The 22,776-nt window shown below is 45.5% G+C and overlaps 1 protein-coding gene across 2 annotated transcripts in view; it reads left to right on the forward strand.

Annotated features, from left to right (window-relative positions):
• The window catches only part of Pcsk6 (proprotein convertase subtilisin/kexin type 6), a 183,694-nt gene that overhangs the window by 137,884 nt on the left and 23,034 nt on the right, over positions 1-22,776 (forward strand). Inside the window, exons 14-15 of one of the 2 annotated variants that reach the window (XM_075953247.1) lie at positions 20,131-20,310; positions 20,470-20,508. In XM_075953247.1, coding sequence (XP_075809362.1) covers positions 20,131-20,310; positions 20,470-20,508 — 219 coding nt within the window. The remainder of the gene's footprint in view (positions 1-20,130; positions 20,311-20,469; positions 20,509-22,776) is intronic. The other variant, XM_075953248.1, reaches the window with a different exon arrangement.

Genomic DNA, 22,776 nt, shown 5'->3' on the forward strand with positions numbered 1-22,776 from the left:
GGTACAAGCTTCCCTGATCTCTGTGAGATAGTCCAGAGGGGCAGATCCCAAAGCCACCGTGGGTAGTACTAACCCAGTGTGATTGCACCATGGTCTTGGGAAGTTGTGGGTGGAATCTGGTCTCATCTCTCCCCTTCCAGCTCAGCGCTGAGAACGTGGCTAATAAGTAGCTGTTGAGTGATTGGATGACGGGTGTGCGTGCATGTGCGAGCCTTATTTAAATCAAAGCTTGTGTGGTTTTAATCAACTCTGTTTTCAGCATGCATGCCCAGCAGGATGTTCAATAATCAGTTAAAGGGGAAAGAATGAGTCTCCTGGGGCTGCTCTTTTCCTTTCGTCTTCTTAAGAAGTTCCATGGTTCCTTGATTTCCTCTTCATGGCTCATTCGTATTTGTCTTTTTTTTCCTAACTGCTCTTGTTTCGTTGCTTGTTTTATTGACCTATGTTTTATTGACATCTGTTTGGGGCTGATCTTCATTTCCAAAATGAGAGTTGGAATTTTGCAATCTGTGGCCGATGGCTCAATTTATCTTATCCTCTATACTCAGAGGGAGACAGACTGAATGTGCCTGTCCTCTGTGCTGGCTTTAAACTCTTTAACTCAACTCCTTTCTGCAGAGAGCTACTATGGAGTGTCTCTCCCCCTTCCTTGGGAACAAAACTGAAGAACTCGGTACCGTTTCTCAACAGTCTCCAGACACATGGTTGCCACGGTTCATTTTTAACACTATTTGCATTAACACTGCTGCCCACCACTTCTACCCACTTCTACTTTTCCAGGGATCGATAAGAAAATATTCCCCTCATACCCTCCTAGTTCAGGAACAAAGGAAATACCTTGCTCAGTAGGTGAGGCACCTACCCCACCCCTGCTGGGCTCCTTCAAGGGGGCACAGTGCATTTAACCAGTTTTTTTCCTCCTGGTGGCAAATGTGAAAAGAGGAGGCTTGTCTGTCCCCTCTTTCATTTGCAAATGACATGCCCAGGATGATGACATGAAAATGGAAATAGACCCTCCTGGACCTGAAGAGATGATTGGTCGGGAGCTCTTGCTGCTCTTCCAGAGGACTCCACTTGACAGCTCCATGGGATGCTCACAACCACCTATAATTCCTGCTCCACGAGCTAGCCTGCCCCTTTCTGGCTTCTGAGGGTATCCATACTCACACGCAGATGTACACACACACACACATACACACACACACACACACAAATAAATAAATAAATAAAATCTTTAAAGAGAGAAAGAAAAGTGGATTTTCAGAAAAGGAAAGCTCCCCAGAGCCATTATCTTGGATTTGTTCTGCTGGCATTGGCAGTGAAGGCTCCCTTAGATCTGCCCGCTGCCTGACTGGTGAGTTGCTACAACCACCAAACCCTCCCCAGAATCCATGGGTGCTTTCACTGTTTAGACAGAAGTAATAAAATTTATTTTGAGAAACATGGCATGTTCAAAAATATATTTCTATTTCCATCCAGTCTTCCCCCCCACCCCCGTGAACATTGTACAGCCTTCTAACCACGTTACACATGTGACTTGGCGTTTCTTTTTGTTACTCGCGTATCCAGTGATTTTAATGTCATGGCATAGCCTTTTTCAAAAATAATCTTGGCTGGAAAGATTGTTAGTGGTTAGGAGAACCGACTGCTCTTGCAGGGGACTTGGTTTCAGTTCCCAGCACCCACGTGGCAGCTCCCAACCACTAGTAACTTAGATCCAGGGGCTCTGAAGCTGTCCTCTGACCACCGCAACCACCAGGCATGCATGTGGCAAACTTACATACATTCAGGGAAACACATATGGATAGAAATATAAACGAATAAATAAACCTTTAAAAACTAATCCCAAATGTCTCCTACAGTTTGGGCAACTATTTCTATTTTTAAATTCTTATTTTTGCACACACCTTTACTCCCAGCACTCAGGAAGCAAATGTATCTCTATGAGTTCTAGGCCAGCCTCATCTATAAGAGCTAGTTCCAGGGCAGGCTCCAGAGCTACAGAGAAATCCTGTCTTGAAAAACCAAAAGAAAAAAGAAAAAAAAATCCTACCTTTATGATTTGTTTTTATAATTTGTTTATATTTTTATTATAAGTTAACTGAGGTTTCTCCCATGAAATTGCTAACAAATTACCGGAAAGCAAAGAATTAAAATGTTATTTAGATTTCCTTCCATTTCTATCCATAGAAAACCAAGAGTCTGGAGGCCTCTCTGCTACAGAAAATAATTTTCTTTTTAAGTATTTGTTGAAGGGCAAGCTGGTATCCGAAGGCAGCCCGGAGAGGCAAAGCTGGCTTTTCCTTATGGGCTTCTGCTAACATATGATGCCCCTGTGGATAGAGAGTTCCCAGCTGACTTTCCAACACTGGACCTTGGAGGAACCAAAGGAAGGAAAGAGGCACAGAAAATACAGAACCGAGGCCTGGAAAACAAGGTGCTAAGATCCAGACATTAGGTGACTGTGGGTGTACTCACAGCTTCAGGGCTTGCCTAGGATCCCATCCTCAGAATCTCAGGGGCTGGGGTGTCTGATAATAGTGGTAACTTAACAGAGCTAAACGGACTAATTATTTAAAGGGCAAACACTGTCAGGCTTGACTTTCAAAATGTATTTGCTTTTGTGCAAGGAGTGTTTTACTTATGCACAGTGTACCAGTCTGCTTTGGGAAATAGACCTCTTCAGAGATGCCTAATTGAGTTAGTATAGAGTGGAGAACAGAGAGATGGGACTCTGGGGGGTAAGTAGAGGAAGAGGAGAGACATGTCTTTATGATATTCATTCCTCTAGTCTCTAGAAAGCAACATCCTTGAGGTCACGGGCAAACTTCCTCTTGCTTATCAAACACTAGCTCCAAGGACCAGCATCCTCCCTCTGGCTTCCATAGGCCCCAAGGACCAGCATCCTCCCTCTGTCTTCCATAGGCCTAGGGACCAGCATCCTCCCTCTGGCCTCCATAAGCTCCCTGGGCCAGCATCTTCCCTCTGGCTTCCATAGGCCCCAGGGACCAGCATCCTCCCTCTGGCTCCCTTTGGCTTCAATAGGCTCCATGGAACAGCATCCTCCCTCTGGCTTCCATAGGCTCCATGGAACAGCATCCTCCCTCTGGCCTCCATAAGCTCCCTGGGCCAGCATCTTCCCTCTGGCTTCCATAGGCCCCAGGGACCAGCATCCTCCCTCTGGCTCCCTTTGGCTTCCATAGACCTCAGGAACAAGCATCCTCCCTCTGGCTTCCATAGACTCAATGGAACAGCATCCTCCCTCTGGCTTCCATAGGCCCAGGGACCAGCATCCTCCCTCTGGCTTCCATAGGCTCCATGGAACAGCATCCTCCCTCTGGCTTCCGTAGGCTCTGCTCATATAATAGTCTCTTTATAATAACCTCAGATTCTCCTAGGTTAATTGTTCTGTCTACTTCCTGCTAGAACTGTTATAACCATACATAAGAAAATTATCCAACGACAAGAAAGTCAAAATACGAAAAATAAAGTGAATGGGAAATATATATATGTAAGGCAAATAACCAAGTAAAGATGGTACAGCTATATTAACAACAGACCAACCAATGTGACTCTGTGTATCATCATTATGTCATTAGTAGCAAAGGACTTAGTTCATTTAGGAAATTCAAATTCTAGTCTCTTACGCAACTCATAACATAGCTTTAATATATATATATATATATATATATATATATCAAAATTTATCAAGACTATAAGAAGGAAGAACAAACTCACATAAAAGGGTGGAGAATGTTGAGTGACTCAGATACAGTTGAAAGGTAAAATAGCAGCAATCCATGAAGATGGTGGGAGACTTGAACACCTGTTCCGTCTGTACTTGAGGTGCCAGTGTGATCTTGGGTTGTTAAGTACAGTTTCAAATTTGTCCTATTAATGAAATCAGTTCTATAGTTTGGAAGGAAACACAAGGCCAGGTGGAGTCTCTGGCAAATTCTACTAAACAAGTAAATGAAAAATAGTGTCAGTGTTCCATAAACTCTTCCAGACAGCAGCAAAGAGAGGAACTGGATCCATCTAGTTTGATAAAGCCAGCACAATCATGGTAGCAAATCCCAACAACCCATTCTGAAAGTGCAGACTTCTAAGCCAGTTCTCTCAAAAACCAAATACAAAAATACTGCAAGTCAGTTTCAACAAATTAAATCCAATCACATTCTTAGAGTGATATACACGGGTCTGCTTTTCTTGCCATATTTTGGATTAAGCAAATATTTTTTAAATTGTTTTATTTCCTGCACTGGCTTCTTAGCCACACTCTGAGCAGTTGCCGTAGGATTAAAATGCACCAAATATTTTATAGTTCAGTTAGAACTGACAGAAAACGCCTCCCTCACCCCCTTCCTTCATCTGTGCTCTAGTGTGTGTGTGTGTGTGTGTGTGTGTGTGTGTGTGTGTGTGTGTGCGTGCGTGCTCTAGTGTGTGTTTATGTGTGTGCACATGCTCTGGTGTGTGTGTGTTGCGGAACTGGAGGAGGGCATCTTGTACCTCTGTGTGTCTTACAAGTTTCCTCTTCCAGTGAGGCAGGAAAGGTAGGACTGTTTGGGTTTTTTTTGGTTTTTGTTTTCCCCTTTAAGATGCCTTAAGGAAATAAAGAGGAGGCATTGGGGAGATGGCTCAGTCAGTAAAGTGCCAGCCAAGCAAGCCTGGGACCTTAACCTTAGTTCAGATCCCCCAACATTTGTGTTTAAAACAAAAACAAAACAACAAAAAAATCTAGATATAGTGACACATGCCAGTAATCCTAGCATGGGTGAAGCAGAGCTAGGAGGACCCCTATGGGGCTCACTGGCCAGCTATTCTTGTCAAATTGATGAGTTCTAGATTCAGCGAGGCCTTGTCTTAAAAATCAAGAGCAACAGGGCACCAGACAGAGACTACTGGTCTACCAGCACAGAGTAAGAAAGGAAAACTGAGAGGAAAACACAGCCCCCATTCTTCAATATTTACCACACATCTGCCATTTCCATTGCTGCTTTTTCTTATTTTCTTTAGATCCAAATTCTTGCCTGGTGTCCTTTTCCCTCTACTTAAAGAATTCCCTTAACCCTTTGAAAGACAGATTCCCCTATGTAGCTAGTAACTGGCCTGGAACTCACGTTCCTCCCGCCTCAGCCTCCTAAGAGCCAGACTCACAGGTGTATTCCTTCACCATCACTTGGCATGCTGGTTTGCTGGTGGTAAATTCACTCAGCTTTGCTTGATTTATTTGTAAATGCCTTTGTTTCGACCCATTTTGGATTAGATGTAGACTCTGACTTCTTGGCAGAATGTTTTGTTTAATCTCGGCACTTTAAAGATACTACATCATCATCTGACCACTATTGTTTTCAATGTTTGCATTTGCCGTGCGAATGTTATTTACATCTGAGCCAGCTAGTACGCTCACACACTTCCCTGCCCACGTTGTACAGGCTGGCAAGTCTGCTGTATACAAGATGAATAAACAGACAAAAGGCACATTTCCATATCCCCGGAACACAGGAGAGTTCCCCATCAGCTTTATATTGCCTTGCTAGTAAATATGAGAGGACGCCCAGGAACCCACCAGGCCTTTGAGGGAGTGATCCAGTACTAAATCAGAAACAAACTCTAGCGGAGAATAAACTTGGCAAGGTAAAAGGGCAGTCAGGCAGCAAAGGGAAACTTTAGGAAACTGCAAGCATTTCAGCAGTAAAACAGGAGCCAGCCGCTCGCTGCAGTTTTTATATAAGCACCGGAAGATAAATGCCTTTAAAATGTAAATATGATGTGAAAATAAAAGCTAATCCAAGCTGGAATCCAGTTGAGTGTGGTGGCATACCCCTGTGGTCCCAGCTGCTCAGTAGGCTGAGGCAGGAGGAACATTTCGGCCCATGAGTTTAAGGCTAACCAGAGCAACACAATACAACAACAACAACAAAAAAAAAGGTAGCTAAACTAGACAGTAAACTGGAGGGATTAGCCCCAGAACATGAGATGAGGCTGAATATCAGCTGAAGGACTTGTGTTAGAAGACAGCAAGGGAAGTGGGGGCTGAGCATGTGCAGGGTTGTGTGAGGGAACGCCTTCTCACACCTGACGTGGGATGGCACCGCACAGTGTTTGAAACCAAGGAACGGGGCAGCGCAGGGGGACATTTGGAGTCTGGTGTCAATGCCAGGGAAGGTCGACCAGAGTATTAAAGGAAGCTCTATGTGGTGGATCAATGGGATCCCAAGGAGAAGGGAACAAAGAAGGACCTGTTCTAGTTATAAACCTCAGAGCATTATCTGGAATTTCAAACTATTAAGTTACTTTTTTTTCCAGATGGCATTCCCACAGGATGTGATAACATATGCCTGCCATCCCTAACTAGGAGGAGTTGGGGGGCAGAAAGGCCAAGGCTACACAGGACACCATCTCAACCCCTACACCTCAGGAAATCAAAGGATCTTAGGGTTAACACTCAGACAGAGCACTTACCTACTGACATGTGTGAGGCTCTGGGCTCCATGGCATCTTCACAATATCAATGACTGCATTAGCTAATTAAAAGATGGCACTCCAAGCCGGGCAGTGGTGGCGCACGCCTTTAATCCCAACACTTGGGAGGCAGAGGTAGGCGGGTCTCTGAGAGTTCAAGGCTAACCTGGTCTCCAGAGTAAGTGCAGGATGGGCTCCAAAGCTACAGAGAAACCCTGTCTCGAAAACAAACAAACAAACAAAAAGATGGCACTCCAGTGTCAGACTTCACAGGGATGCTAAGAAAAGCACCGAGTGTACTGACACACTCGGGTACAGCTTGTTACCCAGCACATATCATGGTCTCCAAAGCTACAATTTTGTTTTCCTTGGTGTATTCATTTCTTTTCTATTGCTGATAAAATACACTGACAACAGCCACTTAAGGGAGAATGGGTAGAGATGCCATCCACCATGCTGGGGGCAATGTGGCAACTGGCAAAGGAAGCTGGCTGATCGCACGACATCTGCACACAGAAAGCAAAGCAAAATCAACCAGTGGGACCAGGCTGTAAATCCTCAGAGCCACCCCCAGTGACAGACTTCCTCCAGCAAGGTTCATGACTGGCCCAAACCATGCCATCTGCTGGAGGCCAGGTGTTCAAATGCATCAGCCTATGGGGGACAGTTTTCATTCAAGCCACGTTGCTTTCAGTTATTCATAAACAGCCATGCTCTGGGATCGTCTAATGAAAAATTCCATAAGTTTGCTATTCATACATTTTCAAGTGTATGGTCTTCTGAGCAGGGTGATGAACTCCTGTTCTGCTCCAACCAGGTGAAGGTGTGAGTCTTCCTTTTATCCAGTGTATTCACCTGGGTACATTCCCCCTCTTGTTAGTCACTGGCTTAGGTGATCAGAATAACTGTCTCAGGGATTGAATACAGTGTTTGTGTTTCTGTGAACTGTTATCAAGGTAATAAAAGCCCTAAAGCATAAACAGAGTGTGGCTGGCGATTCAGATGTACCAAAGAGAAGCTACCAGGTGCTTCCTTTAAGCATCAAGGTGAAAGTTCTTCACCTAAGTCAGAAAAAGATGAGCTGGAAAGATGGCTCAGTGGTTAAGAGCACTGGCTGCTCTTCCAGTAGGTCCTGAGTTCAATTCCCAGCAACCACATGGTGGCTCACAACCATCTTTAGTAAGATCTGGTGCCTTCTTCTGGCCTGCAGGCAGAACCCTGTATACATAATAAATAAATAGATCTTTAAAAGAAAAAGAACAAAAGGTCCACCAAGGTTGCCGTGCTCTACTGTAGGATGCCTTTTCCAGCTGTAAAACTGTGGGAAGGGAAAGCTTTTTCTGGTTTTGCTGTTGCCGCTTGTAGAAGTTACAGCCACCGTGCAAGCCAGGTACTTAGTTCAGCTGGCGACAGCATTTCACGTGAGTGGGAACACACAGGAAGAGCATTGTCTCTGCAGAACAGGGCTATCTGCAGTTCCCAGCATCCACTGGGGTTCCCAGCATCCACTGGGGTTCTCGGACCATATTCCCACTGATGCCTCCTTCACCCAAACAACTGGAGTCTATCTAGAATTCTTGGATCCTTCTGGCATTTAAAACACCATTGTTCAGAAATTTTATGCCTACAGAATCCAGGGGAAACTCGTGTGTGTGTGTGTGTGTGTCTGTGTGTGTGTGTGTGTGTGTGTGTGTCTGTGTGTGTGTGTGTGTCTGTGTGTGTGTATGTCTGTGTGTATGTCTGTGTGTGTGTGTGTCTGTGTGTGTCTATGTGTGTGTGTGTGTGTGTGTCTCTGTGTGTGTATGTCTGTGTGTGTGTGTGTCTGTTTGTGTGTGTGTGTGTGTCTGTGTGTGTCTATGTGTGTGTGTGTGTGTGTGTCTGTGTGTGTCTGTGTGTGTCTGTGTGTGTCTGTGTGTGTGTGTGGTGTGTAGGCATATGTGCTCTCTTCCTAGCCACTTCCTTGCTGCCCTTCATCTTCCTTCCTCTACTTTTCATAATGAGGCTTTCAAATCCGTTTCACATTATGTGTTAGATTGATTGAGTAAACACTGCTGCGGACGGCAACCGGGCAGATACAATACATACACAGTGTTTTGAATAGCAGACTTTCTGAGCTATAATTCACACATCATAAAACTGACCTTTGTAAGGTGTTCTTGTATATTCTTATAAATAGATGTGGGCAGCCTTCTTCCTTTCTTTCACCCAAATCTTTGTGCTTAAACTTTGTGACTTGAGTGTAGCTCTTGGGTGACTGATTTCCTGGACCCCCGAGGAAAAAACAAACCATTCACTGAAGCATTAAACTGGACCTTAGGTACTTGAACTTCCAGCCCTTTCTTCCTTTATTGTATTTCGACTAAAGTATTTCTTCCTGCATGGGTTAAGTCTGGGAGTGTAGGAGATTTAATAGAGTCTTAATTGCTAATAACTTCTTGTATAAGCAAGAAAAAGCCAGGAATTCAAACTCTTAGCTCATAGTTGCAATTCAACAGAACCTCTACCCACGATACCCCATGTTGTCTCCAGTTATAAATTCCTCTCTCAGGGATATTTGAGGATTACTTCAAAAATCTGGGCAAAGAAAAGCTTCGTTCCTGCTGGCACTTTCCTGCTGGCGAGCTCAACCTCAGTCTGTTAATATTGGTTCTTTCTTTGAAAAACAGGAACAATCCTGTTTGCTTGTTGGGAATTCAGCTCACCCCGGGGAAGTGCACTGGGAAGAGAATAGATGGAGATAAAGCTGTTGATTGGCAGCCTCCGGTGGCATTAGCCAGGGATTATCCTTAGCCTCTGGCCATTGCGGTCACCCAAGTTCCGTTGTTGGCACCTGGAAGCCGCACGCTGCCAGTGCCAGGCCCAGTGTGTAAGCAGGTGGGTTTGACTGTCTTTCTCCTATGAACTCAGGAATCTGATGTCAAAATAACCCAAGAAGATAGGCATGGGGCATCTTTTGAGACCCCCTCCTGGAGACAGCTGTGTGGTACTAGCGGTGCCTTTGTCACAGTGGACTTGAACCCGCTTGCTGGTGGTCCTAAGGACTCATACCTTCTGGTTAAAAGCTTTGCCTACAGCTGCCTCTCAGCAGCAGTTCTACTAAGGGTGGAATCAGGCTGACATGGATGAGCCCTGGACAGGCCTGCTTCTCTTCCTTGAGTCTTTTTTGTTTTCATGTCTTCCCTTCCCAATCGGTGCATGGCCTTTAGGGAACGTAGAGCGAAAACATCACCAAAGTACAAGAAAAGGGGGATAAATGTGGTCCCTGACCTTGAGACAGGTTGTGGAATTCATACCTTCTAAGAGAAAGGCGTTGTACCGTTGGGGACCCATGAGATTTCCTGCCCTACTGCCCTTCCCTGCAAACTCGTTTTCTGTGCTGTGTTCCTCCTTCTCGGAGCCATGACTTCTCAGCATACTTCCTGGGCCCTCGGAGGCAATCATAAATATCTTGCCAGGAGAAGAAACAACACTACAGAGCAGGTGTGAGCAAAAGCACCTCTTGTCCCCCCCTTGGCTCACTGCTGATGTAGCTTCACTGTGCTGTGACACAGCTTGGAAGAGTCATCATCTGTTTGGAGCAAACAGTTCAAGTAAATCAAGTAAATCTCGGAGCTTAGCAAGTGCTTACAGTTTTCTCACCCAATCAAATCGGGAAAGTGTTTGTACTTAGCCACTTGAGAAATGCAAGGCTAACCGCTCAGCGTTGTGACGCTCACAGTCTCAGGCTGTGAGAGAGCAGACTCCCTTTGATACCCACTCTTGCTTCCCAGCGTGTAGCCTACAAGGACTCTTGGGAAGACAAAAAGAGAGCTGAGCATGGTGGGGTGGGGTACCAACATAATCCCAGCACACAGAAGGCCTGGGGAGGAGCATCCACTGAGACTCCACGTTAAAACAAGATACAAAGTGACAAGCTCATCAGATTTTATTTGTCTACTTGGTGGCAGTTCCTGTGTGGCAGCCGGTATTCTGGGGCATAAAATTATGACGGCTCTTCTGTCGATGCAGAAGCAACGAAAGAACAGAGATGAAACAGCAGCTTCATCTACCTAGCCAGGATGCATACTGTCTGCCTCTCTACGTCCCTCCTAGGATCACCAAAGTTACACCATAGGCTTCAGGGTCACAGTACTATATGCTGTTCATCAATTCAGAAACAACCGTAGGGGGCATGGATAACACCCGCTGTCTGCAAGGCAGCACCGTAATGACCTCCATGGTACACAGCTGGTAGAAAAAACAGGGCACGGGGTAGGGGTGGGGCTACAAGATGTGTTAATAAAGGGGGTGAGGCAGTGCATGTGATCATATGTGCATGGATGAGGATAAAACGCTTGGGAGGTTCAGAGGCAATGGCTCAGTCAGAAGAGGTCTTGCTGCATCAGTATAAGGTCCTGAGTTTGGATCACTAGTGCCTACCTAAAGGCCAGGTGCTGCAGGTGTGTCTGAAACATAGCCGTGGGGATGGTAGCGGTAGGCAGATCCCTGGAACTTGCTAGCTAGTCAGTCTTGCCCAACCAGTGAGTTCCAAGTTCAGTGAGAGACCCTGCCTCAGAAACAACTGGGGAGGAAAGGGAGCAACTGAGCAAAACACCTAGTGTGGTGCTCTGGACTCCACACTCACACGCATACATACACACACATATGAACATACACAAACATGCATACGATCCAACACTTGGGCTAGGACTATAGCTCAGTGGTAGAGGGCTTTCTAGAATGTGCAAAACCCTGGTCGTTCAACTCCCAGGACTGCAAACAAACAAACGAAGGATTCCTCGAAGCATTCATGAGCACAGCATGAGGCTCCATAGTCACCCTCTGGCAGGGAGACTCTGTCTTGCCTTTGCAACTGGGTTTGAAGCATAGCATCCATTTATGCATCCTATTTGAAAACATAGACCCCCCCACACACACACACGTACCTGCTGCTCTCTGCCGTTTTTTCTTTGACATATATCTGCTTTGTTTGTAGGGGGTTTTTTTTGAATTTTGGGGATTTATCTATATGAACAGGAAATATGGTGGGTGTTTGTATTTTTAAGAAAAATTGATCCAAGGGCCTGTAATAAAAATGAAGCCTCTCTTCCATTCCTGAGCGTTAGCCTTCCTTCTGCCTCCCCTTCCTGCCCCCCCCCCCCACCGCAGGGTGGTTCCTGGGATGATTTTCCTCTCTTTCCTCCCCCACACTGGACACTATTGATCCTGAGGACAGAATAACTCCTTTTGTTTGTCTGATTGAAACTGTCTCCTAAAATAAGACTCTAATTTCAGTGAGTTGGCTTTTTGTGGGTGTTTTTGGAGACATCCTATAGGCCCGAAATAACTCCTGGCTAAATTACAGTTTAGAGAGAGCCCTTGGCCTCTGTCCTTCGGTCTTCACAGTCACTCTGTAATCACCGTGCACTGCTCGGTAGTTAAAGAGCCTGGGCGCCTTTGAGGTCTGAAATACAGCTTTACTCTGATTCTGAGGAGTTTGGACGGATAAAGTCATTGCCATGGCTGGGCTTTCTGTACCTGGAGCTGTGGGAGGCACTCAATGCCACAGTCAAATGTGCACCTGTGAAACATGTATAGGGGCAGAGCCACCAAGAGTCTAAAAGAGCTAAACCATTTGGAAGCTCATGCACTAGGAAAAGGTCTGCTTCTCCAAGTGGAAAGAGCACGCCTGTGGACATCCTCTAATGCTGCCCAGGCCAAGCCAGCCTCAGGCAAGGCAGGGTCTGACCTGGGGCAAGGCCTAATTCTGTCTTGCCGTGGCTATAGCAAAATACCTGAGGCTGAGTCATTCACAGTGATTAGAGGTTTGCTTGGTTTGTGGTTCTAGAAGCTTGAAAGCCCAAGAGGATGTTGCCAACTTCTGGGTGAAACCGTTTTTGCTGCATCATGATGTGGAGGAGGGTATCCTGCGGTGAATCAGAGCTAGTGTGCCGGCTCTGCGCGCTCTCTCTCTCTCCTTCTTCTTCTTCTCCTTCTTCTCCTTCTTCTCCTTCTTCTCCTTCTTCTCCTTCTTCTCCTTCTTCTCCTTCTTCTCCTTCTTCTCCTTCTTCTCCTTCTTCTCCTTCTTCTCCTTCTTCTCCTTCTTCTCCTTCTTCTCCTTCTTCTCCTTCTTCTCCTTCTTCTCCTTCTTCTCCTTCTTCTCCTTCTTCTTCTTCTCTTCTCCTTCTCCTTCTCCTTCTCCTCCTCCTCCCTCCTCATCCTCCTCCTCCCTCCTTCTCCTCCTCCTCCCTCCTCATCCTCCTCCTCCCTCCTCATCCTCCTCTTCCTCCTTCTTCTTCTCCTTACACATCTCCTCATGTCTTTACAGGCCTGGCCAGCGTTTGCATCATCTGTTCCTAGTTATCTTCCCAAACGCATCTCCAGATGTTATTATTATGAATTTGGGCACTGTGTTTGCAACACCTGAACAGAAAGTAGGCCATTTAGTGACTGTAAACTTAGGCCCGGCCCAAATGAAACGCTGGTACAAATGAGCCACACTTGTAGCTGAGCGCCACCCTGTGGCATGGTGCTATCACTTACCCAGACCTACAACTCTTCTAGAACCCAGGGGGTCACAGGGGTGTGTGGTACTCTGATGAGCATGAGTCCTCTCTGGTGGATTTAGCGAGCCTGAGAGATGTCCATTGGAGCAAAAGATAAAGTTGTCCTGGCTGAGCTGCCCACATTGCAACCCTACCTCTGCATGTATCTCTGGAGGCAGATGGCTGCCTTTGTAGCAGGATGGGGAAGGGAAGTGACAGCCAAGCTGCATACACCCCCAAGGATGAGCACAGTGCTACCCCCTCACCTCTGATCCTCCTAAACACAGTTGCTAGGGATGCCGTTGTCAGGAAAGAAACCCTAAGAGTGGCCTAGCCCACAGAAGTCTGTTACTTGTGTGTTTCCATGACATCAGGAGTTCGCCTGATGGTGTGTTGGCGACTCGATGCTAGAACACCTGCTTCGTGTGTGCAAGGCCCTGGGTTCCACACGCAGCATCACACGTGGATATGCACACCCACAGAATGTTCCTGGGAGTCTCAGGTTAGGCGTCCTATTCTCTTCACACTTCAGCATGCCTAGCTATGTGGCTGTTGTGTCCACCTGGAGGAGGAAAGTAGAGCACGGCCCCCACTATTCCCATCATAGGCTGGGTGCCCCACTATCCTACTCTGGCCTCCCCATACCTAGTACATGCCCATCCCACAGAGCCTAATCTTGCCACTCATCTTTCTGTTTACAAAGCTTTCCATGCATACCAGCTTCAGTATGCATTTGGACTTGTCCCCAGGACTTCTCTCACCTCCCACCCACAAACACTTACCTGGGCTGGTTAGGGAGTAACAAGCCTGACACCAGATTCCTTTATGCTTTGGAGCAGAGGACCCAAATAGAAGATCCCTCGAATGCAAGCTAGTGTCCCACAGGAGGCCAACTGGCCAGACTTCTTACCAAGTCTGATACCCAGAGGGACCGATAGCTAGCTATTGCCAGTCTGGGGCCAGAGCATCTTCAAAGGCAGCTGTAGTGAAAAAGAGTCAAGGAGCCAAAGCACCTCTAGGATGGCAGAGTCCAAAACAGCCAAGCTCCCTCCATCAGGTTCAGGAAATGCAGGGCAGCTCAGAGAGAGAAGAACCCTGGCTTTTAGGAAGGCGGTGACTAGGGAAAGCAGTTTGTGGCCCAGGCAGTAGGCTTACCTGGTATATTAATCAGGGATCTCTAGAGGAACAGAACTGTTGGGATTAATATACATATATGTACGTGTATATGTGTGTGTGTCTGTGTGTGTCTATGTGTGTGTATGTATGTATGTATTATGTATGGGATTTATTAGAATGACTTCCAGGCTGTGTGTGTGTGTGTGTGTGTGTGTGTGTGTGTGTGTGTGTGTGTGTGTGTGTGTGTGTATTATGTATGGGATTTATTAGAATGACTTACAGGCTGCTAGTCCAACAATGACTATCTACCAACAGAAGGTCCAAGAATCCAACAGTTGCTCAGTCCATAAGACTGGGTGTCTTAGCTGGTCTTCTCTATATGCTTGAATCCCAAAGAAGTAGAGTCACCAACTGTGAGAGTCCACAGATTTGGTGACTGTATACACAACTTTCAACAGTGTGGAAAGCTAAGGAAAATGATGGTGGTGATTGGTTGCTCCTAGCATCTCTGAATAAACTGGAAAGGGAGAAGAAAGAGCTCCTGATTAAAGTCGCTGCTAGCATCTCAGAATACGGTAAAGGACAACAAAGAACTCAGTGGTAAGACTGACCAGATCCAGATGCGACTAACATTCTAGAGATTTCTGAGTGTGCTCTGGAAGAGAATCTTCTCTCCACAGAGCTCAGGTTGCAGAAAATCAAACCAAAGCCCTCAAAATTTGGCTGAGTTACTGTGAAATTTCAAGCCCCAGCCTCAGAGGGCGTCGGCAGTTAAAGGAAGGGCGTTAACTGGTAAAGAGTGGGATCCTGTGACTTGGGATGGGGATGTGTGGGAGGACCCTATTAAAGCTGAGAACTTTCAATCCTGAGATTCTCAAGGGTTTGTCTTACCTGAGGAAATAGTCTCTGCACCCTCAACAGAAGATATACTCACACCCCCAGCCCCTGAAATATTGCCTTTTCTGCCTTTGACTGAGGAAATCAATCCTTCATTGTCTCCTAACCCAACAGTGACCTTTCCTGAAGGGGATGCCAGACAAGACAATCCTGATGTCCCTCAGTGCCTACCAATAGTTGCCCCTAGACCTACAACCAGACTTAAAGCTAATGAGGCTCCTAAAGTGGAGATAGAAAGTGTAGTTCATGAGGAGGTGTGCTACACTACCAAAGATCTTAATGGGTTTGCTAATCCATTCAAGCAGAAGCCTGGGGAATATGTGTGGGAATGGATTTTAAGGGTGTGGGATAAATGGTTGAAGGAACACAAAACTGGATCAGGCCAGGTTTATTGATATGGGCCATCTGAGTGGAGATTCTTGGTTTAATATGGAAGCTCACATGGTTAGAGAAAAAGTTGTCAAAAACTTGTTTGAATGACTGGCTGAAGCATGTATCAAAAGCTGGCCCAATGAAAAGGAATTGGAGATTCCTGATATCCCTTGTCTTGGTGTTGATGAAGGGATCTTAAGGCTCAGGGAAACTGCAATGCTAGCGTGGATGCTCTGTGTAAATCCTAATCCCCCACAATGGGAAGACCCAGAAGATGTGCCCTTCGTGATTCCTGTAGACACAAAAATGGCGAGAGGGGCGTCCGCACCTTTGAAGAGCTTCGCTGTTGTTCTTTTCCTTGTGCCAGACCTTAGGGTCTGAGATGCTACTGCTCAAAATTAAATGCAATGGGTTGAATTCAAGTGCCAGCACTGAATTGCCAGAGTCAAGGTGATCGTTGCTGTTATAGTGGGTAACATAGACAGAGCAATCTCCATAATGGCCTGACCCATAATGGGCAGCTTTTTATGATGGCATGACTCATATGAACCTTTGATACTGGTTAACCAATCATGGTGTTTCCAGGCATGAAATAGAAAAGAAACCTACAGAATTTTTGTTTGATCTGTATAAGCAGAAAAATTCTCAGACCGATAAAAGAAACGCTGCCTTGGATCGTGGCAAAAGTAAACCTCAGTCTAGGAAACAATTTCCAGATTGGAGCTAGTTTGCAGACCTAGAACACCTTGAATGAAGGGACAGCCAATTTCCTGGAAAGAATGAAATGAATGAAATCTATGCCCTGGCAATACTGAAGCATGCATGGGTAGCCCATATATAGTGGTTCTGTTGAACTTGTCCATATTGGGTTTCATGGTCTAAGTTGATGAGGACCACTGACCAGTTCTCTTCCTCAAGAGGGTATCAGATATCATTACAGATGGTTGTGAGCCACCATGTGGTTGCTGGGAATTGAACTCAGGGCCTTTGAAAGAGCAGGCAATGCTCTTAACCACTGAACCATCTCCCCAGCCCAGTTTCCTGTGAGGACCGTGATATAAAATTCCCAAGAGTTTTACTGTTAACCTTTCCTGAATCCTTCCCCAAAGGGACCTACAGCCTTTTATAACTGTACACTGGGAGAAAGGAAACAATCAGACTTTCCATGGTCTGTTAGATACTGGTTCTGAATTAACGGTAGTTCTGGGAAATCCCAAGAAACAGTGTGGCCCTCCAGTTAAAGTAAGGGCTTATGGAGATCAGGTGATTCATGTTATTTTGGCTGAAGTTTGACACACATAGATCTAGTGAGTCCCTAAATTCCACCTGTGGTTATCTCCCCAGTCCAAGATGTATAGTTGGGATAGACATAATTAGAAGTTGGCAGAATTGTCACATGAGTTCCCTGACCAGTGGGTGGAAAGGCTAAATGAAAACCCTTAGAGTTGCCTCTGCCAGGGAAAGTAGTGGATCAAAAACAGTATCACACTCCTGGAGGAACTGCAGAAATTAGTGCCACCATCAAGGGCTTGAAAGATGCAGGGGTCGTGGTTCCCACCATATCTTCCTTTAACTCTCCTATCTGGCCAGTACAAATGAAAAATGGATCCTGGAGAATGGCAGTTGTCTATTGAAAACTCAACCAAGTAGTGACTACAATTGCAGCTGCTCTACAGATGTGGTGTCCTTACTTGAGTAGATTAACACATTGTATGCAGCTATTGATCTAGCAAATGCCTTTTTCTTGGTACCATAAGGACCACCAGAAGCAATTTGCTTTCAGTTGGCAAGGCTAACTATATACCTTTACTGTTTTGCCTCAAGAATATGTTCACTCTCCAGTCCTGTGTCATGGCTTAGTTCAACGGGATCTTGGTTGTCTCTTCCACAAAATATCAACATTGGTTCACTATATTGATGCCATTATGTTGATTGGACCAAGTGAGCAAGAGGTGGCCACAACTTTGGGCTTCTTGACAATACATATGCACATTAGAAGATGGGAAATAGACCCAACCAAAATTCAAGGAGAAATGTAATTGCTTCTACACAGTGGAAGTAAGGAAGATTATGTCTGAAGTGCAGGAGATCCTTTGCAATGGTTCTCGGCCCATGGGTCATGACCCCTTTGGGAGTCATACATCAGACATTATGATTCATAACAGCAGCAAAATTAGTTATGAAATAGCAATGTAATAATTTTAGGATTGGAGTCACCACAACATGAAAAACTGTACTAAATAAAAGTCACAGCATTAGGAAGCTTGAGAACCATTGCTTTGGGGCATCTCTTGGTGCTACCATGTTCTGTGGTTAAAGTTAATGGGAAACTACAATATCCAAATCAAGGCAGGTTGACAAAGGGCACAGACCCATCAGGAATGAAGGTATAGATCACTCCTCCAAGAAAAGAGCCAAAGTCTGCTAGGGTGCTTTTTGAGGGTGTAGGAAATACGGAATGGGTAGTAGAGGAAGGTAGTCATAAATTATCTAGGGCCATGTGACTTGTCTGTGCTACTGGGGTTATATTTAGGAAGTGATCTCCTGTGCCAATGCATTCAAGTGTACTTCCCACTTTCTCTTCTATGGGGTTCAATGTGGTTGGTTTTATGTTGAGGTCTTTGATCCATTTAGACTTGAGTTTTGTGCATGGCAATAGATATGGATCTATTTCCATTCTTCTACATGTTGATAATCAGTTATGCCAACACCATTGGTTGTATATACTTTCTTGTAGTTAGGGTTTCTGTCCTGCCTGGTTCCTTCAATTGTTAAGTTCCAAGAAATCACACAGAGGTCTACATTAACTATAAACTGATTGGCCCATTAGCTCAGGCTTCTTATTAACTCTTATAACTTATTAGCCCATTATTCTAGTAAATGTTAGCCACATGGCTTGGTACCTTTTGCAGCAAGGCAGTCACATCTTGCTTCTTCTGTGTCTGGGCTGGGACTGCAGAAGGAGCTTCCCTCCTCCCAGAATTATCCTGTTCTCATTGACCCGCCTCTACTTCCTGTCTGGTTGTCCTGCCTATACTTCCTGCCTGGCTACTGGCCAATCAGCGTTTATTTAAAATATAATTGACAGAATATAAACAATTGTCCCACACCACTTTCTTTTTTCCATTTTATATTTTTAACTTCTTTGTCAAAAAATAGGTGTTCATAGGTATGTGGATTGATATCCAGGTCTTCGATTCCATTCCATTGGTCCTGCTGTGAGAATGTATTCATACAGCTACTTGTATTTTCTTTTCTCAATTCCTTTATCATGTAATATAGCATCAACTAAGAGAATATCAGTGGCTATCTATTTAAGTGTGAGATACTATAAGACTGTCCCTCCAGGGACTTTGCCACCTAAATTCTTAAATTCCTAACGCATTTGTGGTTGTTAGAGAGATAGTTATATCATATTGTGTATAATTATGGCCTGGTTATTGTTTTCATTTGGAAATTAAGCATGATGTAAAGAAATATGATCGTGTGTCAAGTTGATTAGGCATGCACTTACTCTTGGTTGTCAACTTGACTATATCTGGAATTAACTAAAACCTATGTGGCTGAGTACACTTACAAGAGTTTTAACTAAATCATTTGAAGTGGGAAGAGCTGTGTTAGCCTAGATCTTTCTGGTGCAATCAGTAAAAACATTGCCTCTTTAAGTTTGTAGAGTTGTTCACACCATGGACGCTCAGTACTCTTCCAGGAGAGGCTTCAGTAACTAGAGAGGCTTCAGTAGCTGTAGGAAAGCCTATTCTAGATACTATTTTAAAGTTCATCCTTCAACTTCTGTTGCTCTGGAACCACTTCTGGTACCAAAATCTGTATTAATGAGGGTTCTCTTAGAGGAACAGAACTTAAAGAATGAATGAATATATATAGAAAGGAGATTTATTAAAATGGCTTACAACAGTGGTTCTCCATCTAATTAGGTTCTCAACCTAATGCTACGACCCTTTAATACAGTTCCACATGCTGTGGTGACCCCCAACCATAAAATTATTTTCATTGTTATTTCATAACTATAGTTTTGCTACTGTTTTAAATCATAATGTAAATATTTTGGGAGATAGAGGTTTGCCAACAGGGTCACCCTGTACAGGTTGAGAATCACCGGCTTCCAGGCTGTGGTCCAGCTAGTCTAACCATGGCTGTCTACCAGCAGAAATTCCAAGAATCCAGTAGTTGTTCAGTCCACGAGACTGGATGTCTCAGCTAGTCTTCAGTAGACACTGGAATCCCCAAAATGTAAACTCCAGTGCCATTGAAGGAATGGAATTGTCTCTGAGTAAGAGCAAGCTGGCAAGAGAGTGAGCTTCCTTCTTCTGTGTCCTTTATATAAGCTGCCAGCAGAAGGTGTCACCCAGATTAAAGGTGAATCTTCCCGCCTCAAAAGCTCTGGATTAAAGGTGTTTTGCCACCTCAAACGATCCAGTTTAAAAAATGAGTCAGAAGTGGGAACATAAAAGTGGGAACACATTAAATGATTTAAGACCCCTCACAGGTCTACCCAGCTGCATGGAGTTTAGATGATTCCGGGTGTAGTCAAGTTAACAACATCTGGAACAGCCATCACACGTGACCAATAAGCAAGTGGGCAGTGAAGTACCAACCAAGAGCCTACTGTGGGAGGAGAAGCCAGGCCTCAGCTGCTGCTCTCATGAGGGGATGAGTGGAGGCTGCTGCACAGGCTCAGCAGCCCGCAGGCACATCCAGAGCTTTAGGGGATAACTGCGGTGTTGGTGCCTTCCAGGAAAGCTGAAAGAATGGAGCCTCATTTTATATGGCACAGCGGAGCACCCATACCGCGCGTTCAGTTCCCATCAGTCTCGCTCACGGATGCTGGAGCTCTCCGTTCCAGAACCAGAGCCTCCCAAAGCTGCTGGATCACCTCCCCAGGCAGAGGCTCCTGAGGACGAGGAAGAATACACAGGTAATGGAACTGAGTGAGAAGAGATGGTTGGCCTCCAGACTTTGTTTTCCACCGTAGTTCTCGAAGATGGGGACCCTTTCAGGCAAAAGGTGGGGTTTTGGTTGTAAGACATGTCTTGCCTGGAAGTTATAATAATGATGGTAATTTGCACTCACACAGCTCCTTCCACCCAAGGCTCTCCTAATACTTTACAGACCAGTAAGTATGCTTCAGACCAGTAAGTACTCTCTGACCTCCCAGGCTGGGGCACTGAGTTCCTATATGCCCAACCAGAACTGGGGCTTGCCTTGTATTCATTAGCTGGATTCAGGGTTTTCCCCTCTCTTCAAGAGCCCTCATCCCAAAACTCAGCATCCTGACTCTCTCGAGTCCATCCACTTTGAGCAACCTGTAGTGAGAAGAAAACTCGGGGTCCACAAGTTTGTTTCCAAGGGGCTGGTGGTTGAGAAGTGAGCACTCGCCAGGGCTGGTACTCAGGACGGTGTCAAGAGATGAACCAGTACAGACGGATGCTATGCATAAACATTTTCAACACCTCACATGAAAAGACCCCTGGTACAGATGCTTCTATAGCTATCCCAGTGCACATGATGGCCTCAGTCTCTAGACTGCTGGCTCATTTGCAAGGTAGCTGGGAGCCACAGTAACCCAGAGATGTCTTTGGATACCTCCAGCCTCTCAGCAAAGTGTCATTAGAGCCTGAAGTTGTTCATTTTCCTCTAAGCCATCCCACAGCGATTTTATGACTCTGGTGTTTCTGGTTGGGCATATTTTCTTAGCTAAGTGTCCTAGCTACCTGACAATGATGGGTGATCTCTCAGAATATGGATAACTAAGTGGAAAATCCCACCAATACAAATCAAGCATAAACACTGGTCGATTTCATTTTAAATTTCTTCTGCCTTTCCTTTAAAACGGAACATTGAATTATGTATGGGCTAATATGCTGTTTTCCCCTGTGATTTATAAACCATGGCTAGATTCAGTAATTATTAATAAAGTACTGATTTTTTTTTTGTCCTCAAAAATCTGCCACTGACTCCAGCCATGCACACTGGCATCTCACTTTTACGCTATTCTACTCTGAGTCACTTGGTCTCTACACAGCATGGCCTGGATGGAGGAAGCGGTTTCCATGGGAATACGATGTGTTTCTGGCTCTTTGGAAAGCTCTCTGAAGTCTAGGGGGTAACCGGAAGGGTGACCCAGTCTCAGAGGCGAGCCAGAGTGACGGGGGGTGCCATGGTATGAGTGGCCAAGCAGGAGGAGCGAGGAATAGCCACTTTAGAGTTTAAAGTAAGGGCACGGGAGTCACGGGCTGTTGCTCTTAGAACATGGAAAGCTGGTCACTGACTAACGGTACATTTGTGGTGATGTCCAGACTGGCATTGACTCCACCTGGGCCTTGTGGATTAGCAACTAGTTGCCATATCAAGAAATACAGAGTCCAATGGAGCAGTGGTCCCAGGGACCAGCATCAGGGATGAGAGGCAGACAGGAGAGATGAGAGGTGGAGGGCCACCACCTCAGCACTGAGGACCAGAGGCAGCAGCAGTAGCCTCCACATGAGATGAGGGAAGTGGAGTGTGAGCAATGACATTAGCGAGTGGAGCGGTGGACTAGAAAGCAAGAGAACCAGGGACTAGACGGCCTGCTGGAAGCAAGGGTAGCAGCCTCAGTAGGTCAGAGGAAGCATGGGGAAGTCAGCGTGTAGGGTACTAGAGTGAACAGCTTGGAGTGAGGGCCAGCCTATAGTGATAGCCATGTGGTAGTAACAGTACAGGTAGACCTCACCATCACCACCAGAACTCATCAGGATACTTGATTAGCATGCAGACCCTAGACGGGCCCCACCTAAGAGACCAGGGGCACTCAGAAGTCTATACCCGTAGCAGGTAAATAAGACACTCCAGGTAGGTTGTACCTAGGCAGCTAGTAGATTTGAACCCAGAAAGGATGGAGGCAGGACATGGGGGGGAGGGGGCTTACAAGCATGTGACCCAGCTATTGTTGGATTGAAGTGGGGCCTAGCTTGGGGAAAGAAGCAGCCATTGAATAAGAAAATTAATGGGCCTCATGGTGCAGGTTTGTAATCCCAGGAACTTGGGTAGTAGGATTGTCTGAGGTAGGGTGATCCTAAGTTCAAGGCTTACCGGGGCTGCAGAGTGAGTTCAAAGCCAGTCTGATCAACTTGCAGTTTCTATGTCAAAAACATAAGTCCAGGCGACATAGCTCAGTGATAGAACAGTTACCTGGTTTATGTGCAGCCCCAGATCCAATCCCTAATCCTGGAAAGAAAGGAGAGAGAGAAGAGGGAGAATGAAGGAAGAGGGAGAGAGCAGGACCCCAAGTTGCTTTCCTGACTCATTGATTTGTTTGGTTTTGTTTTTTTTTCCCCCAACCCCAGATTTGCACCACAAAGGCCTGAAAATTGGCATCTCAAATTAGCCTGTGTTAGTTCGCCCA

Source organism: Microtus pennsylvanicus, chromosome 18 (genome assembly GCF_037038515.1).
Source record: "Microtus pennsylvanicus isolate mMicPen1 chromosome 18, mMicPen1.hap1, whole genome shotgun sequence".
NCBI lineage: Eukaryota > Metazoa > Chordata > Mammalia > Rodentia > Cricetidae > Microtus > Microtus pennsylvanicus.